The 24,942-nt window shown below is 19.7% G+C and overlaps 1 protein-coding gene across 1 annotated transcript; it reads left to right on the forward strand.

Moving 5' to 3' along the window:
* Positions 1–24,649, forward strand: wgn (Tumor necrosis factor receptor superfamily member wengen). Its single transcript, XM_003695728.4, has 5 exons — positions 1–466; positions 10,633–11,052; positions 11,786–11,966; positions 22,540–22,668; positions 24,038–24,649. Exons 2-5 carry the CDS (start codon positions 10,636–10,638, stop codon positions 24,199–24,201), a joined length of 891 nt encoding a protein of 296 aa, XP_003695776.2. The 5' UTR covers positions 1–466; positions 10,633–10,635; the 3' UTR covers positions 24,202–24,649.
* Positions 24,650–24,942: the final 293 nt, after the last annotated feature.

Below are 24,942 nucleotides of genomic sequence, written 5' to 3' on the forward strand. Positions count from 1 at the left end.
ATTTCTTTTTTATTTCACCACGTGGCTCCCTCTATCTTCTTTTATCTTTTTCCACCTCTAAGTTTCTTTTCATATCTCTTTCTTTTCAGTATCTCTTTCTTTCTTTTAAAACTTTTTCTCTTTCTAAGGGAGGATCGTGGGCGGAAATTAGAATAACCAGTCTAGTCAGTTGTGTTGTGGTCGGCGGGCGGTGCGCGTCTATTTTGTAGTGGTGGAGATTTTTTTGAAGTACCGCTTCTGTATTTATATTTTAATATGCCGAAAATGGAATTTTATTAATTTTGCTTTGAAGAAGATTTAGAACTTATAAATTTTTATTTAATTTATTATTTACGATTTCGTTCGAATGGAAAGTTTAATGATTTTTTGTGTATTCTGGATATTTTGTTGGTTTCTCTCCCGGTGATCATTCTTGGATACATCGATTGGATTGCGTCATGATAGGCCTGCATTTATCGAAGGCAGCGTATGTATAATTATATATATAAACTTATATTTATTTATGTAAATGTATTGTCAGTATATCTTCTTTTAAATATTATTTTATTTTAATTCAATCAAACATGTTTTTATTTTATTATTATTTTATTTATTGTATTTATTTCTTATTGAATTCTTTTTATATTTAATAATTCAATAGAATTTATATAATTTATATTATAATATGAATGTTAAATATGTATATTTATCTATCTATTAATATGTATATATCATTTATCAATTTAGTAGCTTAAATGAAGATCAATTATTTTAAATTTAATAAAAATCATATTTTTATATAATTTGTATTTAAATTTATAATTATAAGAAATTAAGATTATAAAATGTTAAAATATTAAATGTAAATAATATTACAAATAACTTGAAATATTTAATATTTAATATTTGTACTAAAATATAAAATATATAATATAAAATATAAAATAAAATAATTTTAGTTGACTTGTATATGTGTATTCAATGACATAACAAACATAGAATGTCAATGAGATTTATGAATGATATTAGTGCAATAAAATTATATGTATGTTATTAATAGTTATTAAGAATAGTATATCAAATATAAATTAAATATTAAGAATAACTACTATAAATAGGTGAAATTAATTAAATTTTATTTTATAAAAAATTATTTAATTAAATATTATTGGAAATAATTTATTACATACTATATATTTTATATTTGTTCATATATTGTATATTTAAATTATATTTTATATTTATATTATGCTATAAATTATATTTACAAGTTTATAACATCAACAAATCAAAACAAAATATAGCTTCTTAATAATAATACAATAAAATAGTTTATTAAATTAAATATAAATACTTGGTAAAATTATTATTTTTGAGAAGTGTATTTAAGAGAAATAAAAACATTGTAATAATTTTTATATATGTCTATATTATAGAATTAATATAATACAAAGTAATCTGTAAATAGTTATGAATATGTTATTGAGATTATCATTTGTTACTTGATTTTATCATAAAAGTGTGATAAAAACTTATCAAAAAATTTGAATAAAGATTTATGACGTATAGTCATTTTGCGTTACCATGATTCTAGTACGCGAACTGCATACTTATATTTGTCACGCAATCGAGAAGCAAGATTGGTAGAAGCGCGCGTATCAAATTTTAAATAGCCCGGGTGAAACCTTTATTACAGACAGAACGCTATGCTTTCTATTTGTGCGACACAATTTTCTATTTTTTCTATTTTTTATTATTTCATTCATTTAATAATTAATTAATTTTATTTTAAATATATCAAATATACTATTTAATTTTTAATAAATGTTATTTTAAATTCAAAATATTGAAGCTTTATATATTGATATATTAATATTAATTATTATTATTAATTTGGAATATAATTATTATAATAATTATATATAATTTGGAATATAATAATTAGAATTTATTATTAAATCCAGTTGAAATATTGTGAAAATGTATACATATATGTATATCGAAAGACATATTATATTAATAATAGAATTATTATTTATGATTTTTAGTTATTTATAAATGATTAATTATAATATTTAATATTAACAAAAATCAGAATAAAATCACAACTGAATTGCGGTCAATTGATTCATGTCGAAACTATTTTAATACACGTGCGTACGCATACTCATAAGACTATATGCTCGCGATACAACTACGGATGTAATTACATCGCAAACGAGCCGGAAGTGGAAACGGTCTGGCCGGTTTTGCCAGTTAAACGACTACTTTACACGCTCGATTATTCCAACGAATTATCTGAAAAAAATGTTTTTGTTCTTATGAACGATTTATTAATCGAAAAAATTATTATATATTGAAAATAATTATATTTGCACAATTAAAATATTTATATGTGCGATATTATTTTAATTATTATATTAATTTTAATTTATTAGTATTTATTTTGTTTTTATAATATTTTTTAGTATTTTCCATTTTAAGTAATTGAATATCAAATATTGAAATTACAAATTTTCTATAAAATTCTAAGAGTATAAAATTTATAATAGATAATACAAATTTTATAAATTTATATATCATTTAAAAAAAAAATTCATTTTAAATTAAATTTAGAATAAAAATGATATTTCAAACAAATATTGAAAATATAAAACAATTTAATTATAATGAATTAATTGAAGATTTATTTCACCTTATAGTGATACATGGAAAATATTTATCTTAAATAAAATTATTAATTTAAATAATAATTGTTGTTATATTAAAAATAGTTATTATACTATATATTATATACATAAAAATAATATATACTTATATTATATATTATATATATATAAAATGATATATATAAAATTTCAAGTATAAATGAATTAAATTTGTAAATATAATTACATAAAAAATAGAGTATTTAAAAAAAAAATCAAAAACTATTTATAATTTAATAAAATATAATGTTAATCATTTTTTAATTCATAAGTTGAAAAAATATTAATTATTAATAAAAAAAGTATGAATACTTATTTTATTTTTTGTTAAAGATTTGTTCTTCATTTTAGGAAATTTCATAATAATAAGAAATAAAAAAATTAAACAAAAAATTTTGAGAAATTATAAAATATGCTATATAAATATAAATGTTATATTGATCTTATAAAACTTTTGATTTTTTTAATTTTTAAAAAAAAAATAAATACAAATGCGGATTATTCAAATTTAGATAATATTACTTTTATTTTTAAGGGAAATAAGTTATAAATTTGTTTTAAATGTATTAAAGTAATAACGGAAAGATTTTACAAAAATGTACAGTTCATATCGTCAAATAATATAAAAATCACAATTAAATAAACAATTGATTTCATTTTTTAATAATCGCATTAATAATGTGCAAATTATGTTTTCTAAACCCGTAATTATAATAAATTTACAATTAGTATATCTCTATAATTCGCCTTTAAAATGTTCAGAAAATTTTAATTATATTATTATTAGTCAAAAATCTTATATTTTCATCAATTTGTCATTTTTCGTTTTCTCTTATTATATCATAATCGAAAGCATGAAAATTTCAAATTTTCATTTATATAAAATTACAATTATTATAATATAACTTATCTTTTCCGTTTTTTTAAAAATCACAAAATAAACTAAATTTTATTTTAATAAATGCGTATAGAAATTTTTATTACAACTAAAATATAAAACGTCTAATAAAAAAAAATAACTATCAATAATTGCTATATAGCGTGTTATCATAATATTTGAAGTATAATCATTGTCAAAGCTAATATTGTATACAAGTCAAAAATGATATTTCTACCTTATCTCATATTTGTTTTATTTCCTTTTTCTTTATAATATATTATATTATATATAATATTTTGATATTATACAAATTAAATATTAATGCATCAAATATATAACATAAACATAACATAAACATAACATAAACAAGAATTGAATTTATTATTATTGTAATTATTATTATTATTATTATTCTTTTATTATTATTTTTTATTTTTAAAGTACTTTCAGAAATTTTAATCGAGTCATTAATTAATTTTTGTAAAATTTTCTAATTTTGTATATTTCTTATGATATTGCATCTTTTCAACGATCAAAATATTGTAATTAAATTTATAGTTGTTGGACTAAGAATGTCACATATCAGTAAATTTAAATTTATTTAATTTTCGTTATCTAATCAATGTTATCGATAAATTAACGAGATTAAAAATAATTTAATTATGACTACAAATAACAACTATGACTATACAAACTTATTAAGATAGTTTTTTGTATTGCATATTATGATATATATCTGGTTATGTTTTACAAAATTTCATTTAATAAAAATTGAAAGAGGAAACTTCATTCTCTATTTCGGTAACACTTATTAATTATTATAACTTTTTCATTACTTAATTATTATATGTTTGTTGTGAATTATATGTTAAGTCTGTTTTTTTTCGCTATTTTGTTATATTGAAATGATATTTCATTTAAAAAATATAAAATGATTTTCAAATAATTATCGAAACTTTGGTTAAAAAAATTCTTATTTTTCATTGTTATAATCTAAATAAAAGAAAAGTGTGAAAAAACGAATAATATCTATTTTTTTAGAATTTCTTATAATTTTCTTGATTTCATTAATCATTTCTTTTGTTTAATTAATTGAAATATATACTTAATTTTATAAACAATTCATATAATTAAATTCATCTTATTTTTTTATTAATAGACTAAAGTATTTTTTGACATTTTGTGACATTTCTTGTTTTTTCCATTTATTCTTTAAATAAATAAAAACTTTTAAACTTTTACACTTTTTTCCGTATTATCAGTCATTTAATAGTTATTATAATAATTAATAATTTAAAATTAATAATAATTAATAATCTCGTATAATATTTTAACAATTTTCAAACGACAATTAATAATATTATAATCTCGTATAATATTTCGTATAATATTTTAACAATTTTTGTTGTTTTGAATGAAATTTTTTTGAATCATTATCTTTTTGAAAACAATATTTTTCTAGTAAATCTAATTTAATTACATTTAATCAATTTTTAAAATTTTTTTTAGAATTTTCAAATATATTATTTTATCTAAAATTTCATTGATGAATATTTTTTGAATTCTATTTGAAATTCTACCATTCCTAATTATGTTTTACTATTAGCTATAGATTCTTTGATTATAATTATTATATTTTCCTTCATTATTTTATATAATATTATTATATATTAATTTTGTATCATTCTTCATATTTTATTTTCATAAACAATTATATGCATGTAAGAAAAGACATTTGAAATTGATCTTGATATGTGTAAGAACAATATTTTCAATAATTTTTTCCTATAAATATATAATTACCATTCAGCATTTTAGAAATGTATACAAAAATATTCTTAATACTATATTCAATATTAAGAATTTGAATTAATAATATAAAATCATCAAATCTGGAAATTAAAAAATGAAATTTTGGGAAAACGTAGAATATATATTATAATTATGTACAGTATATAGATTTATTATAAGTTCCTTCTAAAAGAAAGAAATTAATCTTCGAAAATTCGTTATTATTCCATTTTATTTTATAATTCGTAAATTATAAAGAGATACAATTTTTAGACAAAAGTTACTTCTTTTAATTAAATTAGTAAAAAATTTACTAATTGCTTAACAATTGCTTAAATAATTAGAAAAATGTTATAAAAAAATTTATATTTCCTAAATTAATTTTTTCACACAAAATCTTAATTAATGATTAAATTAGGACAATATAATTTATGTTTAGTTTTCAATATAAATTACTTTATATTGAAGAATATTTTTATATTATTGAATTAATTTATCAATAATAGAAGATTCTATTATATTATAAGTTGTACAAAAAGTATATTTATTAAGAGTAATATGTATAACACAGTAAAATATATAACAATTCTTATTTTAATTACACAATAGGCAAATGTATTCAATGAAAATAAAAGAAAAGAATTGATAAATATAACTTATGCTTATTAAAACTTTTTATCTCAATATAATTATTAAATATTTTTATTATTTTTCGCCAAAAAAAATGAAATAACACAAAAGAAAAATATTTAGAATATAAATTTTAATCGGTCACAAAAATGTTATTATTAACATCATATTATAAAATATTATAAAAAAATTGATCTAATCTAAAAATTTTGATGATTTTCATGAAAGTTTGCATATATTTAAAACATGAAGAGTTATAGAGAATAGAACAACTGTTCTGATAAATCTTTTTGAGAGAATAAAATCAGTTGAATCTTTAAAATTTTAGTATATTTTATTAAATACAATTTATCTTGGAATAACACTTGAACATTTATGATTTAATATTTTGTTCTATCTCATGTCGTTATCATGATAAAAAAAAAAAGAAAAAAACATTGAAAATTTGAATATTTTGTTTTTTTAAATTGATATTGCAAAAAAAAATTAGTGCATATATGATCCATCATACTTTATATATTCATAAAATTTTGTTAAAAATAAAAAATTTATTTAAAAATAATAATAATAAAATTTATTAAAAAATAATAATATTAAAAAATACAGATTGAATTTGGACAAAATTTCATAATTTTTAATTTCAATAACTTTAGTTAATTTATTTGAAATATTATCTATTATATATACTTAAATTTGAATTTTAATTATCTAACATATTTTTATTTATTATTTCAAAGAAACTAAGTAAAAAAATAGACAAAAAAACATATTTATATAAATAATAAAATATTAATTTTAAATAATAATAAATAAATATATAATATATAATTGAAACATATCTTATAAATATTTATAAAATTAAATAATAATTTTAAATAGTATTTTAATCGTTATTTATACATACTATTATACTGTTTATAATAATTTGGATTTGCCATTCTAAAAATATATATAAAATATACTAATATATAATATAAAATATAATTAAAATAAATAAAATAATAATGATAATTATAAACAAAGTGCAGAAATAGATTAAAATTATTTGAAGTAATTAGAAATTAATGATAATTAAAATAATGCAATGATTATCACAATTATCTTTGATTTTATAGAAAAATAAATATAAAATACTATACAAAAATTTCGATTAAAATTTATTTATTAGATTAAACTTTATCTATTTCTTTATATATTGTTTATAAATTTAAATTCCTATTAGATGAACCAAATTTATACATCAATTTTTATATTTTTATTTTTTGAGTTTTGGTCTTTAGAATCGATTCTTCAAACTTGTCATATACTCAAAAATATATATATTTATACATTATATAAAAACAAAATTATATAAAATCAAAAAAATAGCAATGAATTCATTTAAATTGTTTATTAAATAATTTATAAAAATATTAAATAATACAATTGATTATATATATAGAAAAAATTTATTTAAATATCGAATCATCAATGGAAAACTAGTTTTTCGAAAATTTATCATAATTTTGAATATATTTTAGTTCGCTATTGTATTATTAAATTTTTGTATAAATTTTTGATAATTATATTTGTTTTGTATATTTCTATAAATTTTAATATGTGAAATTAGAATCAAATTAGAATTCTTATTATCCAGATATCCATGCATTACAAATAAATTTGAAATTTGTTTTAAGAATATATTTAAGTATTCGAATATCTGAATTTAAATCTGACAAAGACTAATATATATATCTCACATAGTATGTGTTCAGGGACAGGTAAAGATTCAGGGAAAGATAGTTCTCACCGATAACTGATTTATGATTTTTATAGATTTTTGTAGATATAAAATTTTCGTTTCTATTTCGTGTTCATAATTCTATTTATACATTACAAGCTTTTTTGTTATGTACAGTAATTATTTAAATAAGTATTTTCGGATTCAAATATGAAATTTTTCTTTGAATATGATACTTTTGACTTTAGATTAAAGACATCAAATTTATTAATATATTTATTAATAAATTGGAATCTTGATTTTTTTTGAATTTAATAAAACAAAAATTAAAAAAAAAGAAATGTTTTTTTAAAATTGCATTTTAGAATAAGGAAAAATGTAAATTCAATATATAATATTAATATTCTTATATTCAGTATTTAATTTTTTTTTTATTTTAGATATTATATGACAAGTAAGTAAAAATATCAATAATATATTTAGACTTTTATCTCTATTCAAGTAAATTTTATTCATCTTTTAATTATTGTAATATTATTAATTTTTGACAACTTTTTTGTCAGAATACAAAATTAGATTTTTTTTCAGTGATGTCGAGATCAAAATTTAATCTTGGCTATGACAATAAATCGGTTTCAAATTTTTAAACACATTTTTATTGAGAATAAAAATACTATTCCATTAAAAAATATTTTTCTCTTTTTTTGTCAATGTTTTTATAAATGATGTAAAATGAATAATTATTCACATCATTGTAATTTTTAAAATTGTATGTTTATTAGTTTTGCAGAAATTTTTGTTAGAAATTTATGATATCTCAAAATGTTATTTTAAGATAAAGGATTAAATGTGTATCTAAGTATTCAGATCTATTTTGATCTAAATTATTAAGTGGATAAAATATTTGGATATTCAATTATAATTATAATTATTCGATTAAATAAATATTCGAAAACATAAATTCGAATATTTAAACAATAGTAAGAGTTCTAAATTAATATTTATAATATCTTATTAAATTTCTTTTTTCTTTTTCAGTTTATTTTAGGTCTTTAAATGGTGCATCGATACAATTTAAAATTTCGAAAATATATTAAATTTAATTTTGGGTTAATATTAAAATTTTTTTTAAAAGAGATTAATTATATTAATATATATTGATTAAGTTTTTTTTATGCTAATATAATTTCAAATTATTTTTTCAATAGAGATTAATCATAAAATACACTGGACAATTTTGTTTTATATTAATCATTAAAAAGATTTATATTAAACAAGAAACATGTAAATCAAATTGGTATAAAATCGGATAATGCATATAATATATAATGATATAATGATTTAATAATATATAAATATATAAATAAAAAAATGAATAGTAAATTATATAAAAATTTTTAACAATATTTATACACAGTTCAGATTTAATTTTAAAGATGAATATGTAGAGTGTTAATACATTCGTAATATATTCTTTATAAGATTAATTCTTGAATCTAAAACAAATACAATAACAAATTCTAAAACAATACAAAAATATTGATTAAGAAGATCTATTTATTAAATTACTGGTAAACTGGGGATTTTTATGCAAATAAAATTATGTAACAAAATAGATATTCAATTAATATGTAAAAAATATATCATAATAGTTAAAATTTAATTTTTCAAACTATGTAATATTTGAAAAATGACAATAATTTTATATAGATTTAGCTATATATAAATTGCTATTTTAAAAAAATTCATCTGAAAAAAAAATTATTTTACAAAATATTTACACGTAATATAGTATTTCAATATCATATTGAATATTCTTAGATGCTGCTTCTATAGATATTCATATATAAATATTCAAAATTTTGTCAGCTTTCAATATAATATCGTAATCAAAAGTTTCAGAACATGATTTAAATTTAATATTCGTGTATATATTATTACTCAAAACTATCCGGATATTCTCTTATTCTGTACAAAATGAAAGTTTTGTAAAGAAAAAGGATTTACAATCATTTATAATCATTTTCTTATTTATAATTGTTAATATTATGTATAGAAAAAAATATAATACGATAAAATTTATGTAAAAATGATCTTTTATCTATAAATGAAAATATATATAATAATATAATTTCATAAAGACGATATTCAATAGAATGATTTAGTTGTTTAAAAAGCTTTGTGGAAGTGAAGAATTTCTTTTTAGAAGAAATGAAAGAATTTTAGAAACAATAACGAAATTGATTAAAAAATTACCGTATTTAGCAAATAATAATATTTAATCATAGTAGAATATCGACAAAACATGTATTTAATTATAATATTGGTAAACAAATTTAAATAATTTTAAAACAAGTAATTTTAAATATAAAACGTCAAAGTAAAGATAAATATTATAAAGATTATAAATATTATTATAAATATTTTATGTATATTATATATATCATAAAGATTAATTACATTTATAATGGAGACTTTGTAACTATCTAGACTATTTTTGAGCGATAATATATATATATTGTTTATAAAAAATATATAAAATATATGTATAATAATAGAAATCATATATTGTATAAAAATTCTAGTTTACTTAGAGGCAATTTAAATTCGCAATGGATGAAGTGAGATGGAAACAAAATGCGACAATACTGTAACAAGGACAAAGCGTTTCTTCGTTTCGCTTCATTTAACACAAATTCAATTGCTTGTAATTTAAATCTTAAATAAATCTTAATCTTTCTCATATATCAATTTTTGTATTTTAATTTAGACGTTTAAAATCGATCGTCAACAAAAAAATCAGTGTTCTATATATATATATATATTTACAACAAATTGATTTAATTCTTCAAAATCGACCAATCCAGTATTTCACGTGTCATGACTTTGTTAAGAATAGAGTAAAGTATAAAAATTAATTTCAGGTGATGCCTCGGAAGCCCAATCGGGGATATCTGTTGGCCGTGCTACTGCTATTGGTCGGTCTCCGCAAGGCTGGCTGCTCAACATCCGTTCCCCGATATCCGGTCTGCAAACCAGGTTTCGAATTTTGGTCGGTCGAGCATGCCACCTGTTTGCCTTGCACCAGATGCGCTCCTGATTTTACTTTGAGCCCCTGCGCGATTTACAAGGATGCCATTTGTGGTCCACTCTCTGCTCTTGAGCTCGATTGGTCTTTTCTTTCGACGAGAAAACGGCCGGAAATCGGCCAAAGAAGCCTCGAAGCGGTTACTTCGAAAATGTTATGGAGGTTCCCAGATTTGGATCAGCAACAGATTAGACAGGAATCAAAGGATTTTATTGACAGATCGGAGCAAGATATTCAATGGGAAACAAAAAATGAGGTACAATTATTGTAAAATTGTTGCTTGAGCTAGGATAGAAAACACTCGTTTTTATTTTATCGATGATATTTCTAATTAAAAGTTACGATTACGTTTTACGATGCTTATGCTAAAATGGCAGAAATAATTTAAAAATTATTATGTATATTATAGATTTTATATATATATATTTCTACAGTGTAATAATAATTTAATTTTTGATATCAGCAAATAATATTTCCTACTTTATACAATGGATTTAAAAAATAACTTTTTTAAAGATGGATTTAATATGTTGAATTGTTTCCGGAAGTTAAAAAAATTAGTTTATTAAATGATAAAAAATGTAAAAAAAAAAAAAAAAAAATAATAAAATTGCAATTTGTCGAAAATGAAGAAAATAGTGAAAATTACTTTTTACAATTTTTCTTATCTAAGTCTTTAATAAAAATTTAAAAAATACATTTTATAGATCAATTATTTATATGTTATAAAAATTTAACTGTGATTAATTATGAAATAAATGATTAAAAATCGTTTTTCATGATTTTCTAAAATCTAAAGATTTCAATCACAAATCTCTTATCTATAAAAAACAAACATGACATCCTTTGAAATCATTCAATTTTTATCTGAAACAATTTTTAATGTTATCGACTATTTTGAAGATATTTATCAAATCGATCACCATGTTTAAGATTTAATTCTATTCCTTTCGCCAAATTTGAAATAAAGAGGTAACGAAATTATATAGGCATTGAACGAGCCTCATCCAAGAAGCACAACTATTTCAAAAGAGAGAATCTTATGGGACTGGCAAACGGTCGCGTTGATCCTTGCCGTGTGTGCCTGTATTCTCTTTTTTCTGGTCGCAGGATGCTCGGCTTTAGTCTATGCGAGACAGTGGCGTCGGATGAAAAAGAACTTCGAACCTGGTAAGTTTATTAATTGCTTCGAAACAGAATATTAAAATTATTAAATTAATAAAATTAACAAAATGATTCTATACTATGGAAAATAAGTTAGCTAAAAATAAATTTTTTTTAAGTTAAGTTTTGTTTCTCGATAAAAGGTATGTCTCTATTTGAAAATTTTTATATAAATATTTTTGAATTATTATTTTGAATTATTATAAGTTTTTTTATAAGTGATTTTATTCATATTTCTAGAAATGGTATTATCCAGATTTTTTATAATGTAAAATAATCTTATAATTTTGTATCTATTTTTCTAAATTGTAAATTTTTGCTTGTATGTGATTTATTTTTATTTATGTGTGGAAGTAAAAAAAGAACAATTGAATTGAATTTAACATATATTATGAAAATAAGTCATTTTAAGTATTATGTATTTAAGAAATTTTTAATATAGCGTTCTACTAATAATTATAAAAAAATAATTTATTGGTAACATTTTTATTATTTAATAAACAAAAATTATATTTGTAAAATGAAATTATTTCAAACAATTATAAAAAAATATATAATAATATATTATTATTCAAATAATATTTCAAATAATATCGTACATATTATTTATGCAATTTTGTACAATATATCGTAATTTCTATTTTGAGTTGAATTTTTTTTCTTGTGTCAATGAAATAAGAAAATGATAAAATAATTCATTATTTAAAAGAAATGACATTATCTATCTTTTCAAATACTAAACAAATGACAATTTAAGAAAAATTATTTCAAATAATTATTTCTCATTTCAATTTCAAATATAATTTGTCCACAATTGTATCCGTGATAACAGTAAAAGGAAACAAGAAGTAGAACAATAGTATATTAAGCATTAGTAAAACTTCGTGTTCTGGTATTTTATTTCATTCGATTCCGAATGATTGTTACACGTTTCCTTGGAGGGGGATAAGAAGTCCTTTAAAATGCAAGACAGATTTTCTTCATTAGAGGGCCGCTCACGACCTCTGCTCACCTTGGCTCGATCTATCACGCCCGGATATGACGTCCTGGTGTCCGATGCTTCTCATTTCTTTCGTGATGCTCCGTTTCGTGTTCTCTTTATATACTCATTTGTGAACTCGTGTCATTTGTGTTTGTACATCATTTGCAAGACATGCTATTATTTGAGAGCATTTGATACAGTTCGCACAAAACAGTGGTGGACAATTGTATTCAAAATAAGAAATAAAAATATATGCATTTATTTCTTCAATTTATTTGGTTGTCGATTAATTTACAATAATAATTTGTTTCTTTATTAAAGAATTATTATTTGAAATAAATATATGATTTTATAAATATATAACAAGGATTTCAATTATTTTTCAATATGGTTTCGAAATAATTAAACAAAATAAATTATAATCATTAAATAAATTAAATAAATTTTTTATTGTACCTACAATAAAATGTTTAAATTTTATAAAATTATTTTCACGAAATCATGAATTACAAGCAATTGTGATTATATTAATATTATTAATATTCGTGTTTATATTTCGTAGAATGAGTGAAAATTATTTCATGCAAGAAAAATAAATATAAGGAAGGAAAAATTTATTTTTTATATAGATATTTTTTTCTCAAAATTATCACAATATAATCACAATATAATCACAAAAAAATAATATTTTAGATAATAAATATGAATTTAAATTTTTTAATAATTATTTTTAATACAAAAGTTTATTATTTCAATCAATTATTTGTTTAATATATTCAAAAAATAAATATTTTTCTTCGATATATTTATTATTAAAGAATTAATTTTAGCCATTTTGATTGATCGATAATTTTACAAATAATTAGTTAATAACTTTTACAAATAATTAGTTACTGAATTTTTAATTCATTACTGTTTTATTATTAATTAATTTTCTAAATTTATGCATTAATTTTATTGCAAAAATATTAGTTTTAGTAACAATTTGAAATTGCTTTTATTATTTGCATTCGATTAATAGTTTTAAGAGTTTTGAAATATTTATTATTTTTTATAACAGATATTTTAAGGTAATATAAGATAATATAAAATTTAGAATTACTTTTTTAAATTAGCATTACAGAGGAGTTGATATAATAAATATACAAGAAAAAGTAATTTGTAATTTTTATATAACTATATCATTTTTCAATAATAAAGAAGAATTAAATGAAACAAAGAGCAATTAATTTCATATTAATGATTTCAGAATTTTTAAAAATGGATTCGAACAATTTTAACTTAAAACACATAACATAGTTTTAAAACATCTTCCTGTTTATTTAGTACTTTTTTATTTCTAAGAAAATAAAAGTTTTTTATTTATTTAAACATGTATGAAATAAAAATTTCAGTAATTATTTTTTATAAGATGTATATTTATTATACATGTTTTCTTAAAATATAAAACAATATATATAAATAATGGAATAACAAAAATAATGTATAATAAAAGAAAATTCTTGTTATTTTATAATTTATTGAAAATTTAATTTATGATTTTAACTACGATACATCTGACAATAAGCAGAAAATACGTCATTAATTTAATAATTGCACGTCATTAATTTAATAATTGCATATTTCAAAAATTTCTAAGAAGATTATTTAATTTAACAATTAATATATTTATGAAATAATTGATTCTAGAAATCAAACAAATATAAAAATTGATATATAAAAATATCGGTCAAGGTATATTTATTAAGTTATAAACAATTGAAGTTTGTATTAAATGAAGCGAGATGCAGAATGAAAAATATTCTGTCTTTGTTACATCGCTATCGCATTCTGTTCCCGTCTCATTTCGTCTAACGCAAACTCATAATTTAATAAACGAGTCTTGGTCGATATTTTTGTATACCAATTTTTATGTTTGTTTTAATCTCTAGAAACTTCAATCTTCCAAAAATGTTCTATGAATATTAACATCCTGTATATTATCACAAGAAATCGCATATTTAATGGAAATGATATTCATTTTAAAATTAAAATAATTTTGATAAAAATGAAGTATTTTTTTCAGTTTATGTATGTCATAATAGAAGAAATAAGATATAGATTTTATTAATTTATTATATAATAAATTTTTCTGTAAAATGAATTCTTATGTTACTGAATTCAATCAAAAAATAATATGATATGCATTTTCAAAATTTTATTATAGCTGATTTTCACTTGAATGCAAAATGTTAATTGAAAATGAAATAATTCATAATAGAGATTATCGAATTGAATATTTATCATGTGATTTACACATTGTTTTTTCTGTTAAAATTATATATATATATAATTTGTATAATATACAATATTCGCATGGAATTTTTTTTTAAAATATAATTTAATTTATAATTTAAATAATAATGCTATCGAATTTACTAATTTTTATAATTCATTCCTATTCGCATATAATATGTGCTATATCATTACATGTCATATCGTTTAATTAAAACATTCATTGTTCAAATTTTTAAAAAATGATAAAAGTTTATCATTTTTTTTCATCTTTGATCTATAAAACTTAAAACATTCATAACGATTCGAATACATTTTTTTTTCTTCAAAATTTTGAAAAATTTCTTTAACCTTTAAAACATTTTCATAACGATATTCATTGTTCAACATTAAAATAAGTAAAATTGAAATATAAAATGAAACGATTAAAGAAAATCTCGATTTGCTCGATTGCTTAATCATTTAAAGGCGGATGGAGAAAAAGAGAAAGAATAATGAAATTTTTCGATTTGAAATAATACCGCGTACGAAATCGCGTGACCCGACTACTTTAAATTCTTTACGGTTCATTCAGCACTGTAAAGCATAAGCGGTCAATGTTTGCAAATTGCCGTCACGATGTTCACAAACGAAAGGTTGAGCGTTTTGATTCAAGATTGATCGTTCCTCGTCATCCATGTGACTCGGCATAATATACAATAGAAGAGAGTTCGAACGGTGTTACGATCTACAATGAACGTTTGTACGATGTTACTACCCGCATTTGCATAACGAGCATTACGCAGAACTCATCAACGCCGGAACCCACTCTTTCCCCCTCTACTTTTCTCGATACCTCTTTTCCCCAACCTTCTTCCATCAGGAAGTTACTTCGTGTATTCAGTGATGGAACCGATCCATTCAATTTATGGAACATTTTTCCAAATATTTTTTATTCCCTTTTTTGTCTTCTCGTATTCAATTCTTGCGCCCATAATTATTGTGGAATTGTAAATCAATTAATTTATATTAAATTATTAATATTATATTAAACATTAAAAAAGAAATGAAATAAAGTAGTATTAAATTATTTTTTATTCGTTGAATCTTAAATTTTTATCCATGTATAAATCATCGTAAATCGTAATTTTTCTTCAAAATATGAAAAATATTTGTTGAAAACATTATTCCGATAAAAAGTGTAATTTCTTTATTATTGTTATAGAAAATGTTATAAAAACAATGGTTAAGAGTTGATAAAAATAAAAAATACAAGTTTTATTTATTATTTATATTATAATATAAATAGTTATGAGTGTATTAATTTTCTATATTGTAAAAACTTAAGAATAGTAAGTAAAATAAGTATAACGAAAATTTTATTTTATATTTTTATTAATACTTCTTTCATTTATTAACAATTTGTTTTAGGAAAAAATAATGAATATAAAAAAAATAAGTTAATAAAGAAAATAATTTATTATTATGAAATTGTTATTAATTTTTTTGCAACCTTTTGTATTTATTTCTAAGTATCTTGATAAGTAATAAATAATCATATGATAATTGTATTATTTATAATATATAAAAATTGCATCATTTTATTTTAATTAATCTTTAATGGATTAAAAGAGAAGAAATTAATTAAAATTAAAATTATAAATTTAAAAACTAAAATAAACAAAATATACAGCACAGATGGTGAATGATAATTGAATTTTGAAAATTAGTCATTATATGTATATACATAATATTGACTGATAAATTTATCTATATTAAAATTCAAACAATTATTAAACTACAAATTCAAAATACAAATATAATATACAAAATACAAATATAACTATAACAATAAATAAATAAATAAATATTATTATTGTGTTTTTATGTTTGTTTTAGGATAATTTAAGATTAAAATCAAATAAAATCATCCATATAAAAAAAAATAATAAAGTAAAAACAATTTATCCGGTATAATTATCGAAAAGAATATTGTGAAATGAAATACCACACAAAATATTATTTATATATAAAGCAACTAATAAATTTTTGTTAAATTATATCAATTTGACAAAAAAAATTTTAAATAATTTTTGTTTGATTAATTTATTGACAGATATGTTTGCTAGAAGATTCGATATCTCACTAGTAGATATTTATGGAAAACTTTTGAATCGTCATTGCTCAAGTCGGCATGAATGAAACGCTACTATTTTCGTTTCAATGCCGATTTGGTGTTGTTAATTCAGTGATCGTGCGCATAATGTTTCGTGTGACCTACTGTATCCTTATAATCATAGCATTCTTTTCCTGAGAAGTAAAAGAAAATCTACAATTTCATTCGTGTAAATATACAACAATTATTGGTTGTGATAAAATTTATATTAAAATTTTTATCACAGTAGCTTTTTTAAATAAAAAAAAAATATTCAATTCCAAATAATTTATTTAATTAATGATAAATTTTCCTATAAATTTTCTATTAAACTATTGCTATTGAATATTTGGAAACATTTTAAATAAAATTTTGAGAAAACGATCGTTAAATATAAATTCAATTAAACAAAATACTTTTGTTGAGATTGTAAAAATATTTAAAAATATTGTTCAAAAGATATAGAATAGGCATAGGTATAGAAATGCAAATTTAGATAATTATTCGTTTTTTTTTTAATATTTTTGTTTCACACGTAAATTTCATATAAATGAAATTTGATTCAAAATTGTTTCAGGCAATGTAAATTTTAATAAAGTGATTCTGTAAAAATATTAAAAATAAGTTTTTTAAAAAAAAGATAAGTAAATTTTTATTTTTTATATATTTTTATCTTATGAAATGATACAGTATTTTGCAAATAAATTTTTTGAAATCGTTAAATAAAAAAATATAGTATAATAGTATTTCAAATATACAGTTAATATACATATTAATATATTTGTGATCTTTGAAGGATTGATTCCAAAGATCAAAACAAACATAAAAGTTTATATACAAAAATATCTTATTTGTTATTATATATTTATATATATTTACTAGTATATAAAATATTAATATAATTAATATTCGTGAACACTTTTGAAAGATTGATTCTAGATTCCAAAACAAGCACAAAAGTTGATATAATTATATATGTATATATATAAATGAAAATATCGTTTAAGACTTATTTATTAAGATATAAACAATTTAAGTTTGCATTAGATGAAGTGAAGCGAGAACAGAATGCGACGGAGATACAGAGATCTTCCACAGCTATCTGATGAATAAAATATATATTAACATATATATTTTAATACAAATATTATTTTGAAATATGTCATTGATTGAGATTTAAATAGAAAATACTTTAAATAATAATATTTTAAATAAATATTTTTATATCATTATATATATTATGATTATAATAATATAATATATTTAATAATAAATAATAAATTTATAATAGTACAATATATTTAAAGATACATTATTGAATATAATGTGACATATAAGAAACTGAATATACTATTTTCAGAAATATTATATAATATTTTAACGAATAAAAAAAAAATTAAATATAATCAAATATAATCAAATATAATTGATGCTTGTTGCGTTTTTTAAAATAAATATTTTATTTTATTTCATTTTATTTTATTTACTTCGAATGAGAGTAAATAATAAATAATATTTTGTCATAATTTAGACAATTTGAATAAAATTATATTTATTAATAATATTTTCTTAAAAATTTGTATTTTAAAGATATTTCTATTTTTTATTATTTATTTTAAGTTGTTTTGAATTTTCCTCAGTTCTGGATATTGTTGTATGGCAATTATAATTGTATTTGAATTGTTCCTCAATTGGAATCAAAAGGTATTGTCGGCATTCTCACTAACGGATTGGTAATACAACCGATGGTTGTGCATTCAGTACCGTTTCATTGCTGGTTCTGCTTACTAAAGGGGACTGGGGATAGTCCGTTTCTCCTGTTAGGCTCCATTACCTGATTCCCCTACCAATGTTCTTCAATCATAACAAATTAACGATAATTCTCCAACACGGATCTTCACAAAGTGATTTGCATTGGTGCATATGTATAAAAGTAATTGTGATATTCACACAATATAAACGTATTAATAATAATCTTTCCACTAATATCTTCTAATAATTTTTTTTATAAGTGAAATTAATCCTCGTCATTTATATGAAGATCATAATGGAGAAACATGATATATTTCAAATTTAAATTTATCGATTTATTTCTTTATGTTCCTATAAATTAAAATGATTACATCTTGAAACTTGTTGTGTAAATTTTTCACGTTTATGTTGATATATTAAAATATATTCTTTCAATCATTCAAATAATTTAAAAGATAATAAAAAAGGCAAAAAAAAAAAAAAAAAGAAATTATGAAATTTCTTTTTTTTGTTGTAATCTCTAATGTAGAATCATCATCAGAAATTAATCTTAACTATACGTAACTATACATAAAAATATATGATATTTAATGGAAAGAGAGATTATTAAAAAAAACTGAATAAAGTTGAAAATTAAATATTATTCTTTAAAGATCAATTCTAATTCAATAAATAATGCAAGAATAAAACAAATTATTAAGAAAAAAAAGCTGAATAGTCAATTTGAGAAGTTATGATAACTTATATGTTAATTCTGTTTATTATATAAACTTCCTTTTAAAAATAGGATTTTTTTCTTATTTTTTATCTGGTAATATTATATATCTATCAATTATAATATAATTTTAATGTTTAAAATATATTTATGCAAATTATTACATACTTAAATACATAATATGAGATATTTTATGAAACAAGTAAAATTTTAAAAATTCTTTTGAATTTTAATTTGTTCAAGTATCTAATTTAATTTATCCGAATTTTTTTTTTTAATTGAAATTATAAAAAGATTTCTCTTTATCAACAAGAAAAGATATAATTTCAAAAGGTATAATATCAGAAAAGTCAACGGGTGAAGCCCGTTTAATTTTCTAACTGAATAGTTCTCCAACCTGGCAAGCCACGTTTTTCTTTAAGGGGAGAAAAACATGACTTTAGACCGGAGCGAGGCTATCGTTAGATTCATCCCATGGGGCCTTGAGAAAGCAGAACCGCATTCCATAGTCGTTCAACTCGCATTCTATCCTCGAGTAGATGGAACGATCGTTCTTCCAACTTTTCCCACCAAATTGTCAATTAAAAATAAATTAAAGGGATCGGTTGTTTAAATTATTGGATTCCTTTCTTCGTTGAATTCTTTAGCGGAGCTAGATGCATTTGATCAAATAATTTAATCAAAATTTGTTTGTATTATCGTTGAATTTAAATTTAAAATTTTTAATTCAAGAATTAAAAATTTGATTATGTTATTATATGAAATGAAATATTGTTTTGATATTAATCAGGTAATAAATATATATTTAATAACAATAATATTTTAATAATTAAATAAATATTTTTGGTGAAAAAAGGAAAAGTTCAGATAAAATTTATTTCAAATAATGTTAATTAATATGTGATAGATAATTTCAATTGATGTTATATTTTTTACTTGGGGAATTAAAGGAATTTTGTGAATATATATAATAAGTTGAAAAGTCAATCGCAACATGTTAAAATTTGTTATTCATTATAGAATATCGCTAATATTAATTGAATGTTGATTTTATTAATATTATAAATGTTTTTATATTTAAAAATATTTTTTTCATTTTAAATAAATAAGAAATTACAAATTTCGAATATTCTTATTTCAAAAAATTAACTAATTATAAAATTAATCCTAAAATTAATTATTATAATTAATTATTTATTTATACAATGACAATTATGCAATACGATTTTTGCTCGTATTGTCGTAATTGTATCAAATTTTAATACAGTGGAATGCTCATTTATCTAAATTATTTAAATTTCATTATTAGATTTTAAATATTTAATAACATCTAATAACATCTAATAAACATTTTTTTGTTTTTCATTATAATTTTTAATTCGTATTATAATTTTTAAACAAACAAAAAATCTTTATATTCTATTATTATATCTTCTTAATATATCATATTATTTTTTATATATCGTGTATTTATATATCATTGCATATCAATGGACAAATATTTTAACAGTCATAATTTTTCTTTAACTACATTCAAAATTTGATATGTACATGAATTGATTATATGTATTTTACATTGTGCAAATAATATATAGTATATAGAGGTAAATCTATTTGGATATTATATAATATTAAACATTGGATTTTCATTTATTGCGTATCATATCACAATTGGGTAATATTGCATATTGTGTATTATCATTACGTGCATCCTAATACGATATTTGATATGCAACGATGTAATAATACGCTTTCACATTAGTATATGTTTCAGTGATACAATTTAAAAATAAATATCCAGCTTATGTCCAATTTCGAGTGTAAGAAAATTATATCGTCTCTTTTGATACAAATAAATCTTACACTATATCATTATATAAAGATGAATAATAATAAATTTGTAATAATATGATATGCATAAAAAAAAATAAAGAGATAAATTTAATAATGATACGAAGACATGCAAATAATTTAGATTGACGCGATAAATGCAACTTTATAGTATAATTAAAAATTAATGTATTTTAAGCAAAACTTTTTCAATTAAATTCATTTCGATATTATTCAATACATTTTTTCATCTCAAATGGATATTTTGACTTACATTATTTTGAAATTATTTTTTATAATTATTTAAAAAATAATTTACTTTTGAAATAAAAAATTAACAAATATTTTATAAAGTACTTTGAAATAAACTAATATATTTGTGATTAAATGATTTATTTCATGAAATAAATTAGTTTTTTGTTATTTAATTTTGAATGAAAATAATTAATTTCTTTAATATTTATATTATTAATGTTTGTTATTGACATATTTGCTACAATTTTTACTATTGTATATTATTATTAATATAATAATTTATAATTTAATATTATTTTTTAATTAAAAATTTGTTTCGATTAAAAAAATAAAACGTTATTTCCTCAAATAATTTTTCTTCAAATTATTATTTACTTGACCAAATAAAGAATATAATATGATTTTAGATATTAGTGAACATTATTTGAAATATGTTTCGTTCAAATCTGTTTCCATTGATAAAAGATCTTATTAATTTAAAAATATATAAAAATTATAATTAATTATTACTTTTTAAAGAACACTTTGTATGGTAACAAAAATCATTCGAAAAAAAATTAAACAAAATTAAAAAAAAATAATTAAAGAAAATTTGCCCTACTTACAGAATAGAATAAAGATTATTCGATATTTGCAGTGGGTCTAGAAGAGATCTCGGCTCGATTAAATTTAATGGTTAAGGCGGAACTAGCCGAACTGGTTTCCGGCGCACCCATGAACCCTGGCGATCCCGAAACAAGGTGCCAATATCTCGAGAAACTTCTAGGTAAGTTGAATCTTTTAAACTGATATATTTGGCACTAGTTTCAAATATTATTTTATGCGTTAAATGTTTCATAAAATAAATATTTTTTTCTTATTGAAAAATAAAAAATAAAAAAAAAACAAAAATTAATTTTTTTTTTATATTGAATATAATATCTTATAAGAATGATATGTTATTAATTGTCTTGAAATAAATTAAATAAAAAAACAACGTTCGATCTGTAGAAAATATATAAGTATATAAATTATATAAAATGAAAATATATAAACATGCTTAACTTTGTTGCAGAAGAATCGATAAAATTAATTTAAGATTAATTTTGTTATAATTTTTATTGATTTGTTTGCCAAAAATAATTAATTTCACAATTTGAAAAAAAAATTTTTAGTAACGAAAAATAACAAATATTATTAATAAGAATTTTTATAATTTTTTAAAAAAATATATTTCATCTTTGATGAAATTTTCAATGTATCTAAATTAAATGGAAACCAAATTATATTTTTAAAATATTTTGAAAAAAAGAAAAAATATTTTTAAAAATATTTAATTTAATATAATAAATTAATACGTTTTAACAAATCATAGTGCACAATTTATTATTATTTATCTAAATTATTTTAGATGGCTATTAAATAATAATAAAGTAATGATGATTTCTATAAATCAATGATAAAATAATATAAATAATGATTATCAGAAATAAACATTTATATGAATAAATACCATAAACAATAATATGCATAAGTTACATAAATTTATTTGTAAAATCAGATTCTACATAAAAATAAAATAACATAAAATCTATTGTAAAAATAATTATTTATTTTATTTTTTTGTGAAAATCATAATTTAATTATCGTTGCAAGAAATTTGTATATTATAATTTATAATTGTTATATTATATAATAATAAAATAAATTTGATTGATATACTATTATATAAAATATTATACATATATACTTATATACATATATACTACATATTATTGTATAGCAATAAAATTTGAAGGAATTATTAATTCTTTTTCGAATAAAAAGAATTTACATTATTTTTCTTAATATTTAAAATTTAATAAGATATAAGAGTTTAAAATTTTTTTCAAGAATTTCTTTAGAATTTGAAAAATATAAGTAGAAAAGGAAAAATAATATGAACAAATTTATAAAAATAATTTAACAATAAATCTATTTTAAATATTTGAAATAAATATTAAAATTTGATTATTATGTTGAAACAATTACAAATTGATTTTTAGAAATAGAATGCAAAAAAAGAAAAACGATACAAAATAAACAATGCGATAAATAGATAAAAACGGTAAATATACAAATCGAAAAATTTAAATATCACGTATTTTTGTTTGCAGATCGAAGAAGAGAGACTCCTGTGATGGTCGATTGGCCGGAAGTCAGCGGAAACGTTTATATAGAAGATGGAGAGCCTTCGAAAGGCAAGAAACTGCAAATCGCTAGGATTCATCGAAATATCGAGACGATTTTAAATCAGAAAAAAAATTTCAGCGATTCATAGTAACATAAGTGAAAAGAGTGTGAAAAAGGCAATTTTTTTTTTTTTACGGAATGAAAATTTAAATCGACAATCATTTTGTATTTATATATATTCGTATTTTGCGATTCGTTATTAAACGCGGTACGTGGTTAGAAGATAAAAACGCCGAAAGGTACAAAATCATATTCGATGATTGTAAACAAACAATTTGTATTATTTTTTAATAATTTAATAATTATATTATATCTTTTTATATAATATTTTTTCTTCGTTATTTAAGTAGATTTACGATTAAAAGAGGAGAAAGAAATCCTTGCTCGAAGTCTCGAAGCTCGAACGTGATCGAGCTACGATCGACTTGGCCCGTTCGATTATTTATTTCTTCTTATAAGCTTTAAAAGCTGCCATCTTTGTAATATAACTGTGCGATGTATGTATCGAAAGACGAAATAAAATGGCATGAACAGTGGATCTTGGCATTTCACGTATGTTACTTACACACATTTTCTCGTATGCATACAATGAAAACTACAAATAGATTTGTTTAAGTTAAGCTAAATTTAATTGCTTTAAAATTACAGATACGATTTATATTAAAATAATTAACGTTATAATCGAAATCTGTATGGATCGCATTTTGAATCTGTCAGAAAAATATTTTCTAGAAAAAGATTGTTTTTCTTTTCTCACATACGCGTACTTACACTCGATTATTATTTTTCCTCTGTCCTTCTTATTATTTAAATCAACACTCAAACAATT

Source organism: Apis florea, unplaced genomic scaffold, assembly GCF_048593485.1.
Source record: "Apis florea isolate Af1SG1 unplaced genomic scaffold, ASM4859348v1 contig_3758_pilon, whole genome shotgun sequence".
NCBI classification, from domain to species: domain Eukaryota; kingdom Metazoa; phylum Arthropoda; class Insecta; order Hymenoptera; family Apidae; genus Apis; species Apis florea.

What these genes read in the sequence shown, in the direction of transcription:
- wgn (XM_003695728.4), top strand. Translation starts at nt 10,636, where the DNA reads ATGCCTCGGAAGCCCAATCGGGGATATCTGTTGGCCGTGCTACTGCTA. An exon ending in AATGGGAAACAAAAAATGAG is followed by an intron (nt 11,053 to 11,785) that starts GTACAATTATTG and finishes GAAATTATATAG; the next exon opens with GCATTGAACGAGCCTCATCC. An exon ending in GAAAAAGAACTTCGAACCTG is followed by an intron (nt 11,967 to 22,539) that starts GTAAGTTTATTA and finishes CGATATTTGCAG; the next exon opens with TGGGTCTAGAAGAGATCTCG.